Source organism: Cuculus canorus, chromosome 4, assembly GCF_017976375.1.
Source record: "Cuculus canorus isolate bCucCan1 chromosome 4, bCucCan1.pri, whole genome shotgun sequence".
NCBI lineage: Eukaryota > Metazoa > Chordata > Aves > Cuculiformes > Cuculidae > Cuculus > Cuculus canorus.
The window spans coordinates 895,202-913,931 of NC_071404.1; the positions used below are offsets into that span (position 1 = coordinate 895,202).

The following is an 18,730-nucleotide window of genomic DNA, read 5'->3' on the forward strand; positions in this document are numbered from 1 at the left end:
GAGGTTCCACCCCTCAGAGGGACCCCAAGCCCAAGAGGTTCCACCTCTCAGAGGAACCCTAAGCCCAAGAGATGCCACCTCTTAGAGGAACCCCAAGCCCACGGGACCTCAAGCCCAAGAGGTTCCACTCCTCAGAGGACCCCAAGCCCAAGAGGTGCCACCTCTCAGTGGAACCCCACGTCCAGGGGACCCCAACCCCAAGAGATGCCACCTCTCAGAGGAACCCCAACCCCAAGAGATGCCACCACTCAGAGGAACCCCATGCCCAGAGGACCCCAAGTCCAAGAGATTCCTCCACTCAGAGGAACCCCAACCCCAAGAGATGCCACCTCTCAGTGGAACCCTAAGCCCAAGAGATGCCACCCCTCAGAGGGACCCCAAGCCCAGGAGATGCCACCCCTCAGAGGGACCCCAAGCCCAGGAGATGCCACCCCTCAGAGGGACCCCAAGCCCAAGAGGTTCCACCCCTCAGAGGGACCCCAAGCCCAAGAGGTTCCACCTCTCAGAGGAACCCCAAGCCCAAGGGACCCCAACCCCAGGAGATGCCACCTCTCAGAGGGACCCTAAGCCCAAGAGGTCCCACCCCTCAGAGGGACCCCAAGCCGTGCCACCCCACGGAGGGTTTGAGGACGATCCCCACCCGCAGGAGCTCTGGAGCAGGAGTCCCCAGCCCTGGCCACGGTGGAGCAGCTCCTGGGCAGAGGGACCTTTGCTCCAACCTCTTCCCCTTCCATGGAGATCTTATCGGGACTCCTTCGAAGGAACTGTTTATAAACATCGCAGCTGGAGGGGAAACGGAGCTGTTTCGCTCCTCGGGTTCTTCAGCTCCTTCTTCCTTCTGACCCCGATCCAGGAAAACCTGGGTCGGAATTAAGGAGAAAAGGGTTTTTATGGACAAATTCCTACTGTTTTGGTGCCCCAAGACACCTCCTCTGGTGTTCTCCATGGCTTTTAATCCATGAGGAGCAGAGAAACCTTTGCCTGAGGGACGTATCTCTTGGGGTTCTACCACAAAACGGTCCTGAGCTTCGTGCTGCGATGGCCAAAGTGGGGTTGGGGGTTGGGTTCTCCACCTCCAAGAACCTTCAGTGGTGGTGGAGTCAACCAACGTCAGCAGGAGCATCGCAGCCCTGATCTGGTTCCTCCTTCTCCTCAGGGCTTCGAGTGGGACCTGAAGGGAACTCCTTTGGACCCCAACGCTGAGCTCACCGTTGTCGTCAAAGACCATGAGACCGTGGGGAGAAACCGGTAGGAGAAGCGTTGGGTGGTGGTGAGGAACCGTTGCTCCCACACGGCTCAAAGGTCCCCAAAGCTCTGCACGATGGAGCGTGGGGAGGAGGACACCCGGTTCTGGTCAATACCAACGTCTGTGTCCAGTGGGAGGTGGTGGCCCTGCCCTTGGCGGGGTCGGAGGTGGATGGGCTTGAAGGTCCCTTCCCAACCAACGTCTTCCATGGAGCTGTGGTTGTTTGTGATGATCTTAATGGGGGCATTGAGTGGCTTCGTAGATGGTACCAAGATGGGAAGTGTTGATCTTCATGGATGGAGGGCAGGAGGATCTCCAGAGGGATCTGGCCAGGCTGGATCCATGGATAGAGGATCTGCAGAGGGATCTGGCCAGGCTGGATCCATGGATGGAGGATCTGCAGAGGGATCTGGCCAGGCTGGATCCATGGATGGAGGATCTGCAGAGGGATCTGGCCAGGCTGGATCCATGGATGGAGGATCTGCAGAGGGATCTGGCCAGGCTGGATCCATGGATGGAGGATCTGCAGAGGGATCTGGCCAGGCTGGATCCATGGATGGAGGGCAGGAGGATCTCCAGAGGGATCTGGCCAGGCTGGATCCATGGCTGGAGGGCAGGAGGATCTGCAGAGGGATCTGGCCAGGCTGGATCCATGGCTGGAGGATCTCCAGAGGGATCTGGCCAGGCTGGATCCATGGATGGAGGGCAGGAGGATCTCCAGATGGATCTGGCCAGGCTGGATCCATGGCTGGAGGGCAGGAGGATCTGCAGAGGGATCTGGCCAGGCTGGATCCATGGCTGGAGGATCTCCAGAGGGATCTGGCCAGGCTGGATCCATGGATGGAGGGCAGGAGGATCTCCAGATGGATCTGGCCAGGCTGGATCCATGGCTGGAGGGCAGGAGGATCTGCAGAGGGATCTGGCCAGGCTGGATCCATGGCTGGAGGATCTCCAGAGGGATCTGGCCAGGCTGGATCCATGGATGGAGGGCAGGAGGATCTCCAGATGGATCTGGCCAGGCTGGATCCATGGCTGGAGGGCAGGAGGATCTGCAGAGGGATCTGGCCAGGCTGGATCCATGGCTGGAGGATCTCCAGAGGGATCTGGCCAGGCTGGATCCATGGATGGAGGGCAGGAGGATCTCCAGAGGGATCTGGCCAGGCTGGATCCATGGCTGGAGGATCTCCAGAGGGATCTGGCCAGGCTGGATCCATGGATGGAGGGCAGGAGGATCTCCAGAGGGATCTGGGCAGGCTGGATCCATGGATGGAGGGCAGGAGGATCTCCAGAGGGATCTGGCCAGGCTGGATCCATGGATGGAGGGCAGGAGGGTCTCCAGAGGGATCTGGCCAGGCTGGATCCATGGATGGAGGGCAGGAGGATCTCCAGAGGGATCTGGCCAGGCTGGATCCATGGATGGAGGGCAGGAGGATCTCCAGAGGGATCTGGCCAGGCTGGATCCATGGATGGAGGGCAGGGAGGATCTCCTTTGTGGTGGGGTTGGCTGGTGGGAGGCCAGAGCTGCCCTTCGCTCAACGGCCAAAGATCAAACCCAACGTTTGAGGAGCTCACGAGGGACCTTTGTCCCCTGGAGCTTCCCGGGTGAGCAACGCCACGCCGGCGCCACGACGCCCCGGTGATGGACCCTTGGCCGGTGGTGATGGGCCCTTGGCCAGGAAGGTGTGCGATGGTGTCCAAGCTCCTTTCCTGGACCTGATGGAGTTGGGAAGGGTGGTGTTTCCAGAACAAATGTTCTGGAGTGCTTTCCTTCCTCCCAGGGGTGGAGGTCTCCATCCTCACCTGCCGTAGGCTGAGCTGCGGAAGCACCCGGTGATGCCACCTCCTGAGCACCCTCTGGCCACCCCCGAGGCTCCTGGGGCCGAGGTCACGGCTCGGGCGGGAGAAGAACGATAGGAAGTGGTTTATTTTTGGGGGCAGCGAAGGGTGGGAAGGAGCTGCCGCGCTCCGGTTGGTCGCGAGGGATCCAGGGCTGGAAGGACTCTTCAGCTGGAGGTGGAGTTTGGGTCCCATCCAGATCGGTGGCGTCAGGGGTCTATAAATAGGAAGAGGGAGAAAGGTCCTGGCCGGCGGCGTGGGATTTGTCCGCCGAGCGGGAAGAGCCGTTTTCCCGGGATATGCGAGGACAGGGATGCTCTCCAGGGTGGTCTCATCTCCATGGTGGTCTCACCTCCATGGTGGAGGTGATGATGGATGGTCATCCAGCGTTGGCTTCGCTTGGGAGAACGTTCCCCTTCACCAGGAGGAAAGGAGACAATGAGTGGTGGTTGGGAATGAATGTCCCATCCGGGCTGCTGCGGCCCTCGGGAATCGGAGAACCGTGGGATGGGTTGGGTGGAAGGGACCTCAAAGCCCATCTAGATCCACTCCGTGCCATACCGGGACACCTCCCACGGGATGAGGGGCTCCAAGAACCATCCAACGTGGCCTGGAGCCCCTCCAGGGATGGGATCTGGGGGTTCTGCTTGGTGATGAGTAAGAACTTTGGAACCATGGGAGGGGTTGGGTTGGAAGGGACCTCAAAGCCCATCCAGCTGTACTCCTGCCATGAGAGGACACCTCCCATGGGATCAGGGGCTCCAAGAACCATCCAACCTGGCCTGGAGCCCCTCCAGGGATGGGGCAGCCACCGCTGCTCTGGGCAACCTGGGCCAGGGTGATGGATCCTTGGCCGGGATCTTATCTCCAAGAAGGATTGGACCTACGTGGACAATCACGCTTGAAGTTTCGGTCAACCCTGAGCCGGTCAAGTGGTTGGACCCGATGATCATTGTAGGTCCTTTCCAACCAGAGTAGTCCCTTCTGTTCCGTTCCATTCGTGGAACCATGGGATGGGTTGGGTTGGAAGGGACCTCAAAGCCCATCCAGATCCACCTCAGCCATGGGCAGGGACACCTCCCGCTGGATCAGGGGCTCTGAGAACCATCCAACCTGGCCTGGAACCCCTCCAGGGATGGAGCACCACCACTGCTCTGTTCCAGGGCCTCCCCACCCTCCAGGAGAACATTTCTCCCAAGATCTCATCTCAATCTCCCCTCTTGCAGCTCAAAACCGTTCCCCTCATCTTATCCCTGATCCAGAGCCCCTCCCCAGCTCTCCTGGAGCCCCTTTCCTTCCTGGAAGCTGCTCTGAGGTCTCCCCAGAACCTTCTCTTCTCCTGAGCCACCCCACCTCTCCCAGCCTGACCTCCTACAGGAGGTTCTCCAGCCCTTGGGATCATCTCCGTGGTCTCCTCCGGAGTCGCTCCAGCAGCTCCGTGTCCTCCCTGTGCTCTTCCCCTCCAGGTTTCTGGGAGAAGCTCACGTGCCGCTGCGAGATGTCCTCTCCTCGCCCAGCCTGGCCGCCTCCTACAACCTCCCCTTGTTGGACACCAGGAGGCAGAGCACCGGGGTGAGTCCTCACTGCCACCACCGCCCTTCCAGCGGAGACCAATCTGAGCACCTTCCACACCAGTTCCAGCTCCCAGTTTGATGCTGGTTTGATGTCTCCATCAGTTGCAGCTCCCAGTTTGACACTGGTGTGATGTCTCCACCAGTTGCAGCTCCCAGTTGGAGACCAGTCTGAGTAACTTCCACACCAGTTGTAGCTCCCAGTTTGACACTGGTTTGATGTCTCCATCAGTTGCAGCTCCCAGTTTGACACTGGTTTGACGTATCTCCCTACCAGTTGCAGCTCCCAGTTGGAGACCAGTCTGAGTAACTTCCACACCAGTTGCAGCTCCCAGTTTGATGCTGGTTTGATGTCTCCATCAGTTGCAATTCCCAGTTTGACACTGGTTTGATGTCTCCACCAGGTGCAGCTCCCAGTTTGACACTGGTTTGATGTATCTCCCTACCAGTTGCAGCTCCCAGTTAGAGACCAGTCTGAGTAACTTCCACACCAGTTGCAGCTCCCAGTTTGACACTGGTTTGATGTCTCCATCAGTTGCAATTCCCAGTTTGACACTGGTTTGATGTCTCCCAGTTTGACACTGGTTTGATGTATCTCCCTACCAGTTGCAGCTCCCAGTTGGAGACCAGTCTGAGTAACTTCCATACCAGTTGCAGCTCCCAGTTTGACACTGGTTTGATGTCTCTCCCAGTTGTATCTCCCAGTTTGACACTGGTGTGGTGTCTCCACCAGTTGCAGCTCCCAGTTTGACACCAGATGGGTGTCCCCATCTCCTCCCATCCTGGTGTCCCCATCTCTCCTCCCATCCTGGTGTCCCCATCTCCTCCCATCCTGGTGTCTCCATCTCCTCCCATCCCGGTGTCCCCATCTCCCCTCCCATCCCGGTGTCCCCATCTCTCCTCCCATCCTGGTGTCCCCATCTCCCCTCCCATCCTGGTGTCCCCATCTCTCCTCCCATCCTGGTGTCCCCATCTCCTCCCATCCTGGTGTCCCCATCTCCCCTCCCATCCTGGTGTCCCCATCTCCTCCCATCCTGGTGTCCCCATCTCCCCTCCCATCCTGGTGTCCCCATCTCCTCCCATCCTGGTGTCCCCATCTCCTCCCATCCTGGTGTCCCCATCTCCCCTCCCATCCTGGTGTCCCCATCTCCTCCCATCCTGGTGTCCCCACCTCCTCATTTCCTTGAAGCCTGGGAGGAGCTTTGCTGGTGTTTTACTGGTGACACTTTGGTGGGAGATCGGTCGAACCTCTCTGTGGGGCAGATGTTGGCACCTATGGGACAGAGATGACCTTTCTGACCTCCTCCCTTGGCATCTTCACCCCTTCAGCTCTGTTGCAGTGTCCACCTCCAGCTCAGAACCACCCCGAGGTGCCACCTAGTTACACTTGGACCAGATGGTCCCCATCCCTGGTGGTCCTATAGAGCAGAAATGGCCTTTCTGACCTCCTCCCTTGGCATCTTCACCCCTTCGGCTCTGTTCCTGGTGGCTGTAGTGTCCACCTCCAGCTCGGAACCACCCCGAGGTGCCACCTAGTGGTACCTGGACCAGATGGTCCCCATCCCTGGTGGCCCCTTGGAGCAGAAATGGCCTTTCTGATGTCCTCCCTTGGCATCTTCACCCCTTTGGCTCCGTTCTTCGTGGCTGCAGTGTCCACCTCCAGCTCGGAACCACCCCGAGGTGCCACCTAGTGGCGTGTGGACCAGATGGTCCCCATCCCTGGTGGCCCCATGGACCACAGATGGCCTTTCTGACCTCCTCCCTTGGCACCTTCACCCCTTCGGCTCTGTTGCAGTGTCCACCTCCAGCTCAGACCCACCCCGAGGTGCCACCTAGTGACACCTGGACCAGATGGTCCCCATCCCTGGTGGCCCCATGGACCTTGAGACACTTCTCCTTCCCATCTTCCTCCTCTGCCGTCACGGGTGACACCGCCACGAAGGCTGAGACCCCAGGAGACCATTTCTGGATGTCCCCTCGATGGGGGTTTCCTTTCTTCCAGGCTTTCCTCATGCTGCAAGTGTCCTACGTCCCTCCACCCGGAGCCGCTCCCGTCTTCCCTCCTGCGGCTCCTCCCGAGGCGGCGCCGGCCACCGCGGAGCCCGAGGTGGTCCCGGGTGAGCAGAACCTTTGGCGCGTGCCACCGAGGTGGGACGCGTCCCCCAGAGCTCAACCCCTCACCTTGAGGTCCCACAGCGCCCACCTCGTTGATGTTCTCCATCCCCGTTCTGGCCCCGAGCAGAGGCGACCGTCGAGGAGGAGATGGAGGATCAGGTGGTGACGGGAGATGAGACGGAGCCGTCCTCCTCCTCGGGGCCACCGGGCTCTGAGCCACCATCGCTGCCCAGGAAGCCGCCCGTGCCCCACGTCCAAGGGGTGAAGCGCAGGAGAAGCTCCCCCAGAAAGCCTCTCTCCACCAAACCGCAGGACTTCCAGGTGAGACGAAGCCGCTGAGAGGAGGAGATGTTCTCCTGACCCCACCACCCTGCTCTGGTGGGGGTGTCGATCACCCGCGGTGGCCCCCGAGGTGACCATCGCAAGGTGGGCCCAACCCTGGTGAGCTATGGACCTGTCCTCCTCCCACCCCAGATCAGGGTGAGGGTCATTGAGGGCCGGCAGCTGCCCGGGGTCAACATCAGACCCGTGGTGAAGGTGACAACCGCCGGGCAGACCAAGAGGACGAGGATCCGCAAAGGCAACAGCCCCTTCTTCGATGAGGTGAGGAGAGGACCTTCCTCCTGGGGACACCGGGAGAGGCTCAGAGGTGATGGACCTTGAGGTGATGGACCTTGAGGTGATGGACCTTGAGGTGATGGGAAGCCCAATGCAGTCCAGAGGTTGGGACGTGGTGATGGGTCCTTCCCTCAACCGTTGGGAAGGTGCAGCCGTCCCTTCAGGAGGTCCAGCGTCCTTCATGGAAGGTCACCTTCCTGAGATGATCCATGTCCTGGAGCTGCTCTTGGCGTTCTGGTGGCATCTCCTGGGCGTGAAGGATGGGTGGGCTCAGACAGCCGCAGGAGACTTGTCCCCAGCAGAGGTCCCAAAGGAGATGCTTCAAGCCTGGCTGTTGGGATGTCCCCAAGCCCCACTTGTAGCTTCTCCTGCGCTTGGAGATCCCGGGAGAGCCGATCTGGATGTTCTCGGTTGAGCAGCTCAGCAGAAGCAAACCGGAGGCTTTTGCTCCTTGAGGTGCACCACCACCACCACCACCACCCAGCGCAGCTCCTCCTGGAGACCACTGCTCTTCACGGGGTGGGGTCTCACCTGAGAGGAGACGAAGAGGCTCCAGCCTGAAAGGAGCTTGTGGTGAGGTGGCTGATGGTCTCTCCTCCCGAGGAAGGCATAATGGGACGAGAGGAGATGTTGGCCTCACAGATTGGACATCACGGAAAGTTCCTTCACTGAAAGAGTGGTGAAGCTCCGGCAGAAGATGCTCAGGGCCACGGTGGAGCCTCCATCCCTGGAGGGCTTCAAAACCCCGTGTAGACCTTCCGGACGTGGTTTGATAGGCGCCGTGATGGGGCGATCATGGTTGGGTTGATGTTCTTAAAGGTCTTTTCCAGCCTAAACCACTCCATGATTCTAATAGAACGTTGCAATCATCGAGGTTGGAGAAGACCTCGAAGATCAGAAAGTCCAACCATCAGCCCAACCCCACCGGCGCCTACAAAACTGTGTCATGGAGGTCATCGGGGGCTTGGGAGGAGCTGGGAGGCCTGAAGGTGCCCCGGGGGGAGGTCAGGGCAGGTCTCTGCTCACCTTCTCCTCTCTGTTTCCTACAGACCTTCTTCTTCAACGTCTTCGAGTCACCAGCCGAGCTGTTCGACCTTCCCATCTTCATCACGGTGAGCTGTCACCAGCGGGAGGACCGGGACGAGACTTGGGGACCATCACCGTGGCCTCCTTCCAAGGAGAACGTCCCCTTCCTTGGGGCGCACGGGGAGGTTCTCCACCCCGCGAGGCTTTTGGGTTGGCTGAGCCCTTCCTCTTCATTTCCACCCCCAGGTGGTGGACTCTCGGTCCTTCCGGATGGATTCGGTCATCGGGGAGTTTCGGGTAAGGCCGCTCTTTCTCCTCTTCTCCATCTTCCACCGTGTTGGTCTTTGAGGTGGACGTTGCTTCTCCTTCTGCTCCACAGATGGACGTCGAGAGCGTTTACATGGAGCCGAGTGAGTCGCTCGGGGAGAACCTTCTTTTTGGGTCAAAAGGAGGGGAAATGAGGGCTGATGTCACCCCCAGAGGAACCCAGAGGAGCTCCTGGAGCCACCACCAGCACCCGTTCCTCTTCCCTTCCCCAAGACGTGTGTCCTTGAAGGCTTTCAAGTCGTTGTGCCACCATCTCGCTGGAAGGAGGTCCCACCAGCAGAGCCCAAATCACTCCCTTTTATCTGCAGCTCAGTTGGTTGTTTAGATCTTATCTCCAAGAAGGGTTGGACCCACGCGGCAAATCACGCTTGAAGGTTTGGTCAACCCTGAGCCGGTCAAGTGGTTGGACCCGATGATCGTTGTAGGTCCTTTCCAACCGGAGTAGTCCCTTCTGTTCCGTTCCATTCGTGGAATCATGGGATGGGTTGGGTTGGAAGGGACCTCAAAGCCCATCCAGATCCACCTCAGCCATGGGCAGGGACACCTCCCGCTGGATCAGGAGCTCCAAGAACCATCCAACCTGGCCTGGAACCCCTCCAGGGATGGAGCAGCCACCACTGCTCTGTTCCAGGGTCTCCTCACCCTCCCAGGAGAACGTTTCTCCCCAAGATCTCACCTCCATGATGAGATCACGATGTTTCTTCATAGAAACCCCAACCAAAAGCCTCTTTGAAGGCATCTCCCGCCGCCTCTGAGGGTCTCCATCTCTTTGTCTCCTCCAGAACATGCTTTCCTCAGGAAGTGGCTCTTGCTCTCCGACCCAGAGGACTTCTCGGCGGGGGCCAAGGGCTACCTGAAGGTCAGCCTCTTCGTGCTGGGCCCTGGAGATGAAGCTCCTGTGAGTATCCTCTTGGTTACGATGGGGGGGGACCATCCACCGGTGGTGCTCCACCCCTTTGGGCCATCAAACCACGGCAGCTGCAGCTTTGATCTCCCTCCGTTTTGGGGGCGAAAGCGTCGGCGTTTGGGGTTTCAGTGCTCGTTGAGGGGCTTTTGAGAAGCTCGGTGGTGGTTCCCTCCTTGTCCTGCAGCTGGAGAAGAAGGACGTTTCTGAAGACAAGGAAGACATCGAAGGCAACGTCCTGCGCCCCACCGGGGTCACCTTGAGAGGAGCTCACTTCTGCTTGAAGATCTTCAAAGCTGAAGACTTGCCCCAGAGTAAGGGTGCCCTTTGGAGGGTGAAGGATGCCACCCTTGGGTTGTGGTGTCCCAGAGAGGACAACTGATGAGGAGTGTTATCCATAACCTTGGTCTGAAGACCTTGAAGACCTCAGTGCAGTCATAACTGGGTGATACGTCCTTTACTGGGCCAAACTGGGTCTACCCTCGTGCTCCTCCCCACCCATCTGGTGGGATGAAAGCCTTGGAGATCCAGGACCATCCCAGGTGCCACCTGCTTCCACGAGCTTCCATCCGCTCCTTCTCCTTGCAGTGGATGACGCCGTCATGGACAACGTCAGGCAGGTCTTTGGCTTTGAGAGCAACAAGAAGAACCTGGTGGATCCCTTTGTGGAAGTCAGCTTCGCCGGGAAGACGGTGAGCGGTGGGAGAGGGACAACCCCGGTGGGACAGTTTGGGGTGGACGTGGGGACAGTTTGGGATGGACGTGGGGACAGTGTGGGGTGGACATTGGGGACAGTTTGGGATGGACGTGGGGACAGTTTGGGGTGGAGATGGGGACAGTTTGTGGTGGACGTGGGGGACAGTTTGGGGGGGGACGTGGGGACAGTGTGGGGTGGACATGGGGGACAGTTTGTGGTGGACATGGGGGGCAGTTTGGGGTGGACGTGGGGACAGTTTGGGGTGGACGTGGGGGACAGTTTGGGACGGATGTGGGGACAGTTTGGGGGGGACGTGGGGACAGTTTGGGATGGACGTGGGGACAGTGTGGGGGGGACGTGGGGACAGTTTGGGGTGGACGTGGGGACAGTTTGGGGTGGACGTGGGGACAGTTTGGGGCGGACGTGGGGACAGTTTGGGGGGGACGTGGGGACAGTTTGGGATGGACGTGGGGGACAGTTTGGGGGGGACGTGGGGGACAGTTTGGGGTGGACGTGGGGACAGTGTGGGGCGGACGTGGGGGACAGTGTGGGGCGGACGTGGGGGACAGTTTGGGGCGGACGTGGGGACAGTTTGGGGCGGACGTGGGGACAGTTTGGGGTGGACGTGGGGACAGTTTGGGGCGGACGTGGGGGACAGTTTGGGATGGACGTGGGGACAGTTTGGGGTGGACGTGGGGACAGTTTGGGGTGGACGTGGGGACAGTTTGGGGCGGACGTGGGGACAGTTTGGGGCGGACGTGGGGACAGTTTGGGGCGGACGTGGGGGACAGTTTGGGGCGGACGTGGGGACAGTTTGGGGCGGACGTGGGGACAGTTTGGGGTGGACGTGGGGACAGTTTGGGGCGGACGTGGGGGACAGTTTGGGGCGGACGTGGGGACAGTGTGGGGGGGACATGGGGACAGTTTGGGGTGGACGTGGGGACAGTTTGGGGGGGACGTGGGGGACAGTTTGGGGGGGACGTGGGGACAGTTTGAGATGGGGACAGTTTGGGATGGACGTGGGGACAGTGTGGGGTGGACGTGGGGACAGTTTGGGGCGGAGATGGGGACAGTTTGGGGGGGACGTGGGGACAGTGTGGGATGGACGTGGGGGACAGTTTGGGGCGGACGTGGGGGACAGTTTGGGGCGGACGTGGGGACAGTGTGGGGGGGACGTGGGGACAGTTTGGGGTGGACGTGGGGACAGTTTGGGGGGGACGTGGGGGACAGTTTGGGGGGGACGTGGGGACAGTTTGGGGGGGACGTGGGGGACAGTTTGGGGTGGACGTGGGGACAGTTTGGGGTGGACGTGGGGACAGTTTGGGGGGGACGTGGGGACAGTGTGGGGTGGACGTGGGGACAGTTTGGGATGGACGTGGGGACAGTGTGGGGTGGACGTGGGGGACAGTTTGGGAGGGACGTGGGGACAGTTTGGGGTGGAGATGGGGACAGTTTGGGATGGACGTGGGGACAGTTTGGGGCGGACGTGGGGACAGTTTGGGATGGACGTGGGGACAGTTTGGGGTGGAGATGGGGGACAGTTTGGGGCGGACGTGGGGACAGTTTGGGGTGGACGTGGGGACAGTTTGGGGTGGACGTGGGGGACAGTTTGGGGCGGACGTGGGGACAGTTTGGGGTGGACGTGGGGACAGTTTGGGGGGGACGTGGGGACAGTTTGGGGCGGATGTGGGGGACAGTTTGGGGGGGACATGGGGGACAGTTTGGGGTGGAGATGGGGGCAGTGTGGGGGAGACGTGGGGGCAGTTTGGGGTGGACGTGGGGACAGTTTGGGGCGGGCGTGGGGACAGTTTGGGGCGGGCGTGGGGACAGTTTGGGGCGGACGTGGGGACAGTTTGGGGCGGGCGTGGGGGCAGTTTGGGGGGGACGTGGGGACAGTTTGGGGCGGGCGTGGGGACAGTTTGGGGCGGGCGTGGGGACAGTTTGGGGCGGGCGTGGGGACAGTTTGGGGGGGACATGGGGGACAGTTTGGGGTGGAGATGGGGGCAGTGTGGGGGAGACGTGGGGGCAGTTTGGGGTGGACGTGGGGACAGTTTGGGGCGGGCGTGGGGACAGTTTGGGGCGGGCGTGGGGACAGTTTGGGGCGGGCGTGGGGGCAGTTTGGGGCGGACGTGGGGACAGTTTGGGGCGGACGTGGGGGACAGTGTGGGATGGACGTGGGGACAGTTTGGGGGGGACGTGGGGGACAGTTTGGGATGGACGTGGGGGACAGTTTGGGGGGGACGTGGGGGACAGTGTGGGATGGACGTGGGGACAGTTTGGGGGGGACGTGGGGGACAGTGTGGGGCGGACGTGGGGACAGTTTGGGGGGGACGTGGGGGACAGTTTGGGATGGACGTGGGGACAGTTTGGGGGGGACGTGGGGGACAGTTTGGGGTGGAGATGGGGACAGTTTGGGGTGGACGTGGGGACAGTTTGGGGTAGACGTGGGGGACAGTTTGGGGTGGAGATGGGGACAGTTTGGGGGGGACGTGGGGACAGTTTGGGGGGGACGTGGGGACAGTTTGGGGTGGAGATGGGGACAGTGTGGGGTGGACGTGGGGGACAGTTTGGGGTGGACGTGGGGACAGTTTGGGGCGGACGTGGGGACAGTGTGGGGTGGACGTGGGGGACAGTTTGGGATGGACGTGGGGGACAGTTTGGGGTGGACGTGGGGACAGTTTGGGATGGACGTGGGGGACAGTTTGGGGTGGACGTGGGGACAGTTTGGGATGGACGTGGGGGACAGTTTGGGGGGGACGTGGGGACAGTGTGGGGTGGAGATGGGGACAGTTTGGAGTGGACGTGGGGACAGTTTGGGGTGGACGTGGGGGACAGTTTGGGGTGGAGATGGGGACAGTTTGGGGTGGACGTGGGGACAGTTTGAGGTGGACATGGGGGCAATTTGGTGTCCCCATGCTTCATTGTTTACTGGAGCCACCAAAGGTCCATTTGCAAAGGTCTCTTTGGTCCCACCACACTTTGTCCTCTCTGCGTTGCGATGTCCTAAAGGAGGGAGGAGAGAGGAGCCCAAACGGTGTCTCCGTCCCCATCGTTGTGTCCATGAGGTGCTTCCAGCTGGAGGTGCCGTGTTGGGCACCTCCAGAGTGGTGGTGTCGCCTTAGAGATGGACCTGGAGAGGGTTGAGCCTCTCAGGGAAGAGCAGCGGTGAAGAAGCGTTGTGTTTCCGGTTGGACTTGATGACCTTAAAGGTCTTCTCCAACCTTCAGGAAGCCATACTTGATGCTGTGTGAAGCAGGTGGCTGTCCCCACGCCCCACCGAGTGTCCTCCTCATCACCACCCACCATGGATGGTGGCTTTGCAGGGCACCTTCCCGCTCGCTTTGCTTTTGGGTCCCCTCCGGTGGCCTTCACCGAGTGATGGAACCACCCAACACCACGTGGCTTTTGGGCCACAGCAACGGGAAAGGGTTGAGAGTCTCCTCTGCCCATAAATCCCACCCTGGGACAGAAGCTTGGGAGAGGGTTGTTCAGCCTGGAGAAGAGAAGGCTCCAGGGAGAACTTGGAGCAGCTTCCAGTAGGGAAAGGGGCTCCAGGAAAGCTGGGGAGATGCTCCTGGTTGGAGAGGGCAGGACAGGACGAGGGGAACGGTTTGGAGCTGTGAGAGGGGAGATGGAGATGAGATCTTGAGGAGAAATGTTCTCCTGGGAGGGTGAGGAGGCCCTGGAATGGGTTGTCCGGAGAAGCTGTGGCTGCTCCATCCCTGGAGGGGTTCCAGGCCAGGTTGGATGGTTCTTGGAGCTCCTGATCCGGTGGGAGGTGTCCCTGCCCATGGCAGGGGTGGAACTGGATGGGCTTTGAGGTCCCTTCCCACCCAACCCATCCCATGATTCTGTTCGGAGCAACCCCGGCAGAAAGGAGAGGAGTTTCAGGTGGTGCCGTGGGATGAGGTCTCCAAGCAGCCAAGAACATCCTTTGCCTCCTGCCCGGAGGGGGTTTGCGGAGCTCCACCAAACCACCCATGGAATGGAGCTTCTGGTGTGGAGAACATGAGGCTCTCCAGCGCCGTGGGCCGGGCGAGGCGTAGTCTTCTTCTGCTGAAGTGAGAAGAAACGGCCTCAAGTTGCCCCACGGGTGGTTTAGGTTGGAGATCAGGAAAGAATGTCCTCACAGAAGGGAGCGGTGAAGCATTGGGGCTGCCCAGGGCGGCGGTGGAGTCTCCATCCCTGGAGGGGTTCCTCAAAGGTGTAGATGTGGCCCTGGAGGCCACGGTTTGCTCGGCCCACTGGGGGTGTGTTGATGGTTGGACTTCATGGTGGAGGTCTTCTCCACCCTTGGCGCCCTGAGCTGCGAGCGCTGGAGGGACACTTGACTTCTCCTCCACCGTTTCGCTCCTCCAGCTCTACTCGAGGATCCTGGAGAAGAACGCCAACCCGCAGTGGAACCAAAGCCTGACGCTGCCGGCCATGGTGAGCACGGGTGTCCTCATGGTCCTCACCCACCCACCCAACCCCACCGGCGCTCACCGCTCCTCTCCATGTGCCTCTTCTCCCAGTTCCCCTCCATGTGTGAGAAGATGAGGATCCGGGTGACCGACTGGTGAGCAGGGATGGGCTCCACCGTGGGACCTTCAGCTTCTCCACGGAGAACGCTGAGCTGGAAGAGTGGAATGGAAAAGGGGATGGGAGACCTCGTGGGTGACCTCGGCGGTCCCACACGGTGGTGGCCTCACGGGGTGTGTTGTAGGGACCGTCTGACCCACAATGACGTCATCGGCACCGCCTCCCTCTGCATGTCCAAGATCTCGGCCCCCGGTGGGGAGCTGGAGGGTAAGGACAGCGGGCGGTGGGGTGGCCTTGGGGTGCATGGACGTTGCTGTTGGCTTTGAGGAGCAACCACCCAAGCTGATGGCGCGGTGGCGATGAGGGATGGGCGGCTGAGGGGCTGCTCCAGAGGTTGGGTTGGGTTGGAAGGGACCTCCAAGCCCAGCCAGTCCCACCCCCGCCATGGGCAGGGCCACCTCCCCCTGGACCAGGGCCTCCAAGGGCCATCCCAGCTGGTCCTGGACACCTCCTTGCGCTTCCCTGGACAACCTGAGGAGCTCAACTCTCTCAGCCCGTCCTCGTAGGGAAGGTGCTCCACCTCTTGGATCATCCATCTTGGACATGGCCCCTCCAGGAGGTCGGGTGGAGATCTTTGGGTCATCCCAAAGGTTTTGCTTCTTCTCCATTGCTGTGCAGAAGTGCCTTTGGTCCCCTGAGCAGGTGGTGATGGTGTCACCAGTGGGAGAAGACTCCCCGTCCCACCCGTGTGTGTCCCACGGGTGGCATTTAGGGGCTCTGGTGGGGTGGAAGGCAGGTTGAGGTCCATCTTGTGCTGAGGATCTCAAGTCCATGGGGGTTCCTGAAGCAAAGGACCACCATGGAGACACCAGCAGGGACAGCTTGGTGGCACTGACCGTGTCACCTGGAGGACGGGTTGGTGGGACGCTTGTGGGGCTGCTGAGAGTCGTGGCCAGGAGCGGAGGTCGCCCTAAACATGCATGGACTTCTTCTGCTGCTAACGAGCTTTGGTGGCATCTGCAGCCGCATCATGGACTTCTTGCGTTGCTCCCTTTGCTTTGCGCATCTCTGAGGTTCTCAGGTGCCCCCGCGAGGCCCTGTCCCACCACCAGGTCACCCGGCCGTGCATGGACCAAAGTTGGGGTGCAGCACCTTTCTCCACCTCATGCTCGTGTGTCCAACCCCATCTTCTCCAGCTGAGGTGCATCTCATGGGCTGCTCTGGAGAGAGAGAGAGTGAGAGAAGGAGGGGGCTGCAGGGGTTCTGCTGGGACTGGCACAGCCCACCCCACCGCTGAGACCCTCCCAAGGAGGTCCTGGAGAAGTGTGGGTCCCACCTGTCCCATGGTTCCATCCGGTTTTTGCACCAGGTGGAACGTCCCAGGTGCTGCTTGGAAAAGACCTCGGAGATCATCCGGTCCAACCCTGTCCCCAAGTGCCACATCTACAGGGGTTTTGAAGCCCTCCAGGGATGGAGACTCCAGCGCTTCCCTGGGCAGCTTCTGCCGCGCCTTCTCCACCGGTTCCATGAAGGAATTCTTCCTATTATCCAATCTAAACCTTTCCTGGTGGAACTTGAAGGAGCAACCTTGAAGGATGCTCAAACCCTCCTGGTTCCCACCAATCCCACCACCTCCAGGAGGGCACCAGGACTATGGAGGAACCTCCCTCTTTCTCTCTCTGCCTCAAAAGCCCATGAGAACATCCATCCCCGTTTCCGTCGTCTCCTCTTCCAGCCCTTTCCTAACCTCTTCTCCATCTCTTTGTGCCTCAGATGACTTTCCTGCCCTCGCGAAGCCTCTGAAGGCCTCAGACCGTACGTCCCCATAGTCTCTCCTGCCTTGAGGTCACTGCTTGGGAAGGGGTTTGCAGGTTCAGGTGCCCTCAAGGTTGGGGACCTCCCTGCTCCACGGTCTCCTCCTGCCCTGTGGGAGTGGGGAAAGGCTTTGGGAATGTCCGTGTGGAGCAACCGTGTCCTTGTGGTTGAGTACATGTTGTGGGCCTGAGGAGGAACCAGCTCAGGAGCTCAGAGGAGGACCCAGCAACCGATTTTGGCTCCTCCTGCTCGAGGGTTCGTCAAACCGAGCCGTTCTCTTCCAAGCTCTCCTGGAAGGGGAGCACGGGGCCACCTCCATGGCTGGTGGCCATCTCCTGAGCTGGTTGCCACCAGCAGAGAGATGTCCTCCTGGGGGGGGACCATTCCAAAGAGTGGAGAGCTCTCTGTGGGCCCTTTATCCACCTTCTCTTTCTCCTCCATGAAGGTGAGTGGTGGTAGGACCCAACGTGGGTTGAGAACCAGCATTGTGGAGGCCTCCAGCAGCATGAGGTCAATGGGATGGGTTGGAAGGGATCTCAAAGCCCATCCAGTTGTCATGGGCAGGGACACCTCCCACTGGATCAGGGGCTCCAAGGACCATCCAACCTGGCCTGGAACCCCTCCAGGGATGGGGCAGCCACCACTGCTCTGGGCACCCTGGGCCAGGATCTTCTCACTCTCAGCGTGAAGAATTTCTTCCTAAAGTCCAATCTCAATCTTCCCCCTCTCCAATTTAAAGCCGTTCTCCCTCATCCCATCACTCCAAACCCTTGGAAAAGGTCCTTCCCAGCTCTTCTGGAGCCCCTTCAGGTTCTGGAAGCTCCTCTAAGGTCTCCCTGGAGCCTTCTCCAGGCTGAACAACCCCACCTCTCCCAGCCTGGCCTCCTACAGGAGGTTCTCCATCCCTCCCATCATCTCCGTGGTCTCCTCTGGAGTTGCTCCACCATCTCCATGTCCTCCCTGTGCTGAGGACTCCAGAGCTGGACCCAGGGCTCCAGGTGGGTCTCCCAGAGCGGAGCAGAGGGGCAGAATCCGTCCCTCCGTGGTGGCCACGCTGCTCCGGGTGCAGCCCAGGACACGGGGGGGTTCTGGGCTCTGAGTTGGTGTCTCCTGTGGATCTTCTCCTCCATCACTTCGCACGCGTGTGGTCCCTCTGGGACGCGTCCCCGAGGTGCCTTCAGGGCCGTCTAACCGCTCTTCTCCCCCGTGGTCTCCAGTGGACGATGGGCTTGGGTTCCTGCCGACCTTCGGTCCGTGCTACGTCAACCTCTACGGGAGCCCCCGGGAGTTCTCCGGTTTCCCCGATCCGTACGAGACCCTCAACTTGGGAAAGGTGACCTTGGCTTCTTGCCAGCACGGCCTCAACTCCACCGCCAGCAGACCTTCTCGCTATTAACCCAAAGCGGCTTCGTTAGCAGGAGCTCCCGCTGCCTTTTCTACCCCCGGCTCTTCCCGCTGGCTAAAGACCTCCTGATGGTCCTCTGCTGCCCACCCGCTCTCCACCTTTGAAGCCCTTGCCTGGTTTTGCTTCTCCAGCGTGAAGTTCTCCGCAGGCAAAGGTCGAGAGGAAGGGGCGCCGATGTCCTGACGCCCCTTCCTGCTCTACCCCAAGGGCGAGGGAGTGGCGTATCGTGGCAGGATCCTGGTGGAGCTGGAGACCAAGCTGGTGGAGCACGTGGAGCAGAAGGTGGAGGACATTTCCGCCGATGACATCCTGCGGGTGGAGGTAATGGAGTCTCCAATGGGGTTTCCAACCGGGTGGGCTCTGGGTTTGGCCCTCTGGCCATGGGGGCACCAGGGGAAGGGGGGCGTGGTGGTCCTGGCCAGTGGAGGGGTTGGTTTGGTCCTGGGTGGGAGGTGTCCCATCAGCGATGGAGTGGTTGATTTGGTCCTGGGTAGGTGATAGTGTCCCATCAGTGGTGCAGTGGTTGGTTCTCTCCTTGGTGGGTGGTGTCCCATGATTGATGGAGTGGTTGGTTTGGTCCTGGGTGGGTGGTGTCCCATCAGCGGTTGAGTGGTTAGTTCACTGCTTGGTAGGTGGTGTCCCATGAGTG

The 18,730-nt window shown here is 60.4% G+C and overlaps 1 protein-coding gene across 8 annotated transcripts in view; it reads left to right on the forward strand.

Moving 5' to 3' along the window:
- Window positions 1-18,730, forward strand: part of DYSF (dysferlin) — a 101,842-nt gene that overhangs the window by 10,994 nt on the left and 72,118 nt on the right. For 4 of the 8 annotated variants that reach the window (XM_054065959.1, XM_054065964.1, XM_054065962.1 and 1 more), the window contains exons 3-19: window positions 1,157-1,248; window positions 4,549-4,654; window positions 6,656-6,770; window positions 6,896-7,089; window positions 7,243-7,371; window positions 8,436-8,498; window positions 8,659-8,709; window positions 8,792-8,822; window positions 9,522-9,637; window positions 9,831-9,957; window positions 10,232-10,335; window positions 14,700-14,768; window positions 14,855-14,898; window positions 15,046-15,128; window positions 16,635-16,676; window positions 17,894-18,009; window positions 18,289-18,402. In XM_054065959.1, the coding sequence (XP_053921934.1) occupies window positions 1,157-1,248; window positions 4,549-4,654; window positions 6,656-6,770; window positions 6,896-7,089; window positions 7,243-7,371; window positions 8,436-8,498; window positions 8,659-8,709; window positions 8,792-8,822; window positions 9,522-9,637; window positions 9,831-9,957; window positions 10,232-10,335; window positions 14,700-14,768; window positions 14,855-14,898; window positions 15,046-15,128; window positions 16,635-16,676; window positions 17,894-18,009; window positions 18,289-18,402 (1,596 nt within the window). The remainder of the gene's footprint in view (window positions 1-1,156; window positions 1,249-4,548; window positions 4,655-6,655; window positions 6,771-6,895; window positions 7,090-7,242; window positions 7,372-8,435; window positions 8,499-8,658; window positions 8,710-8,791; window positions 8,823-9,521; window positions 9,638-9,830; window positions 9,958-10,231; window positions 10,336-14,699; window positions 14,769-14,854; window positions 14,899-15,045; window positions 15,129-16,634; window positions 16,677-17,893; window positions 18,010-18,288; window positions 18,403-18,730) is intronic. The other 4 variants (XM_054065961.1, XM_054065966.1, XM_054065960.1 and 1 more) reach the window with 1 other exon arrangement.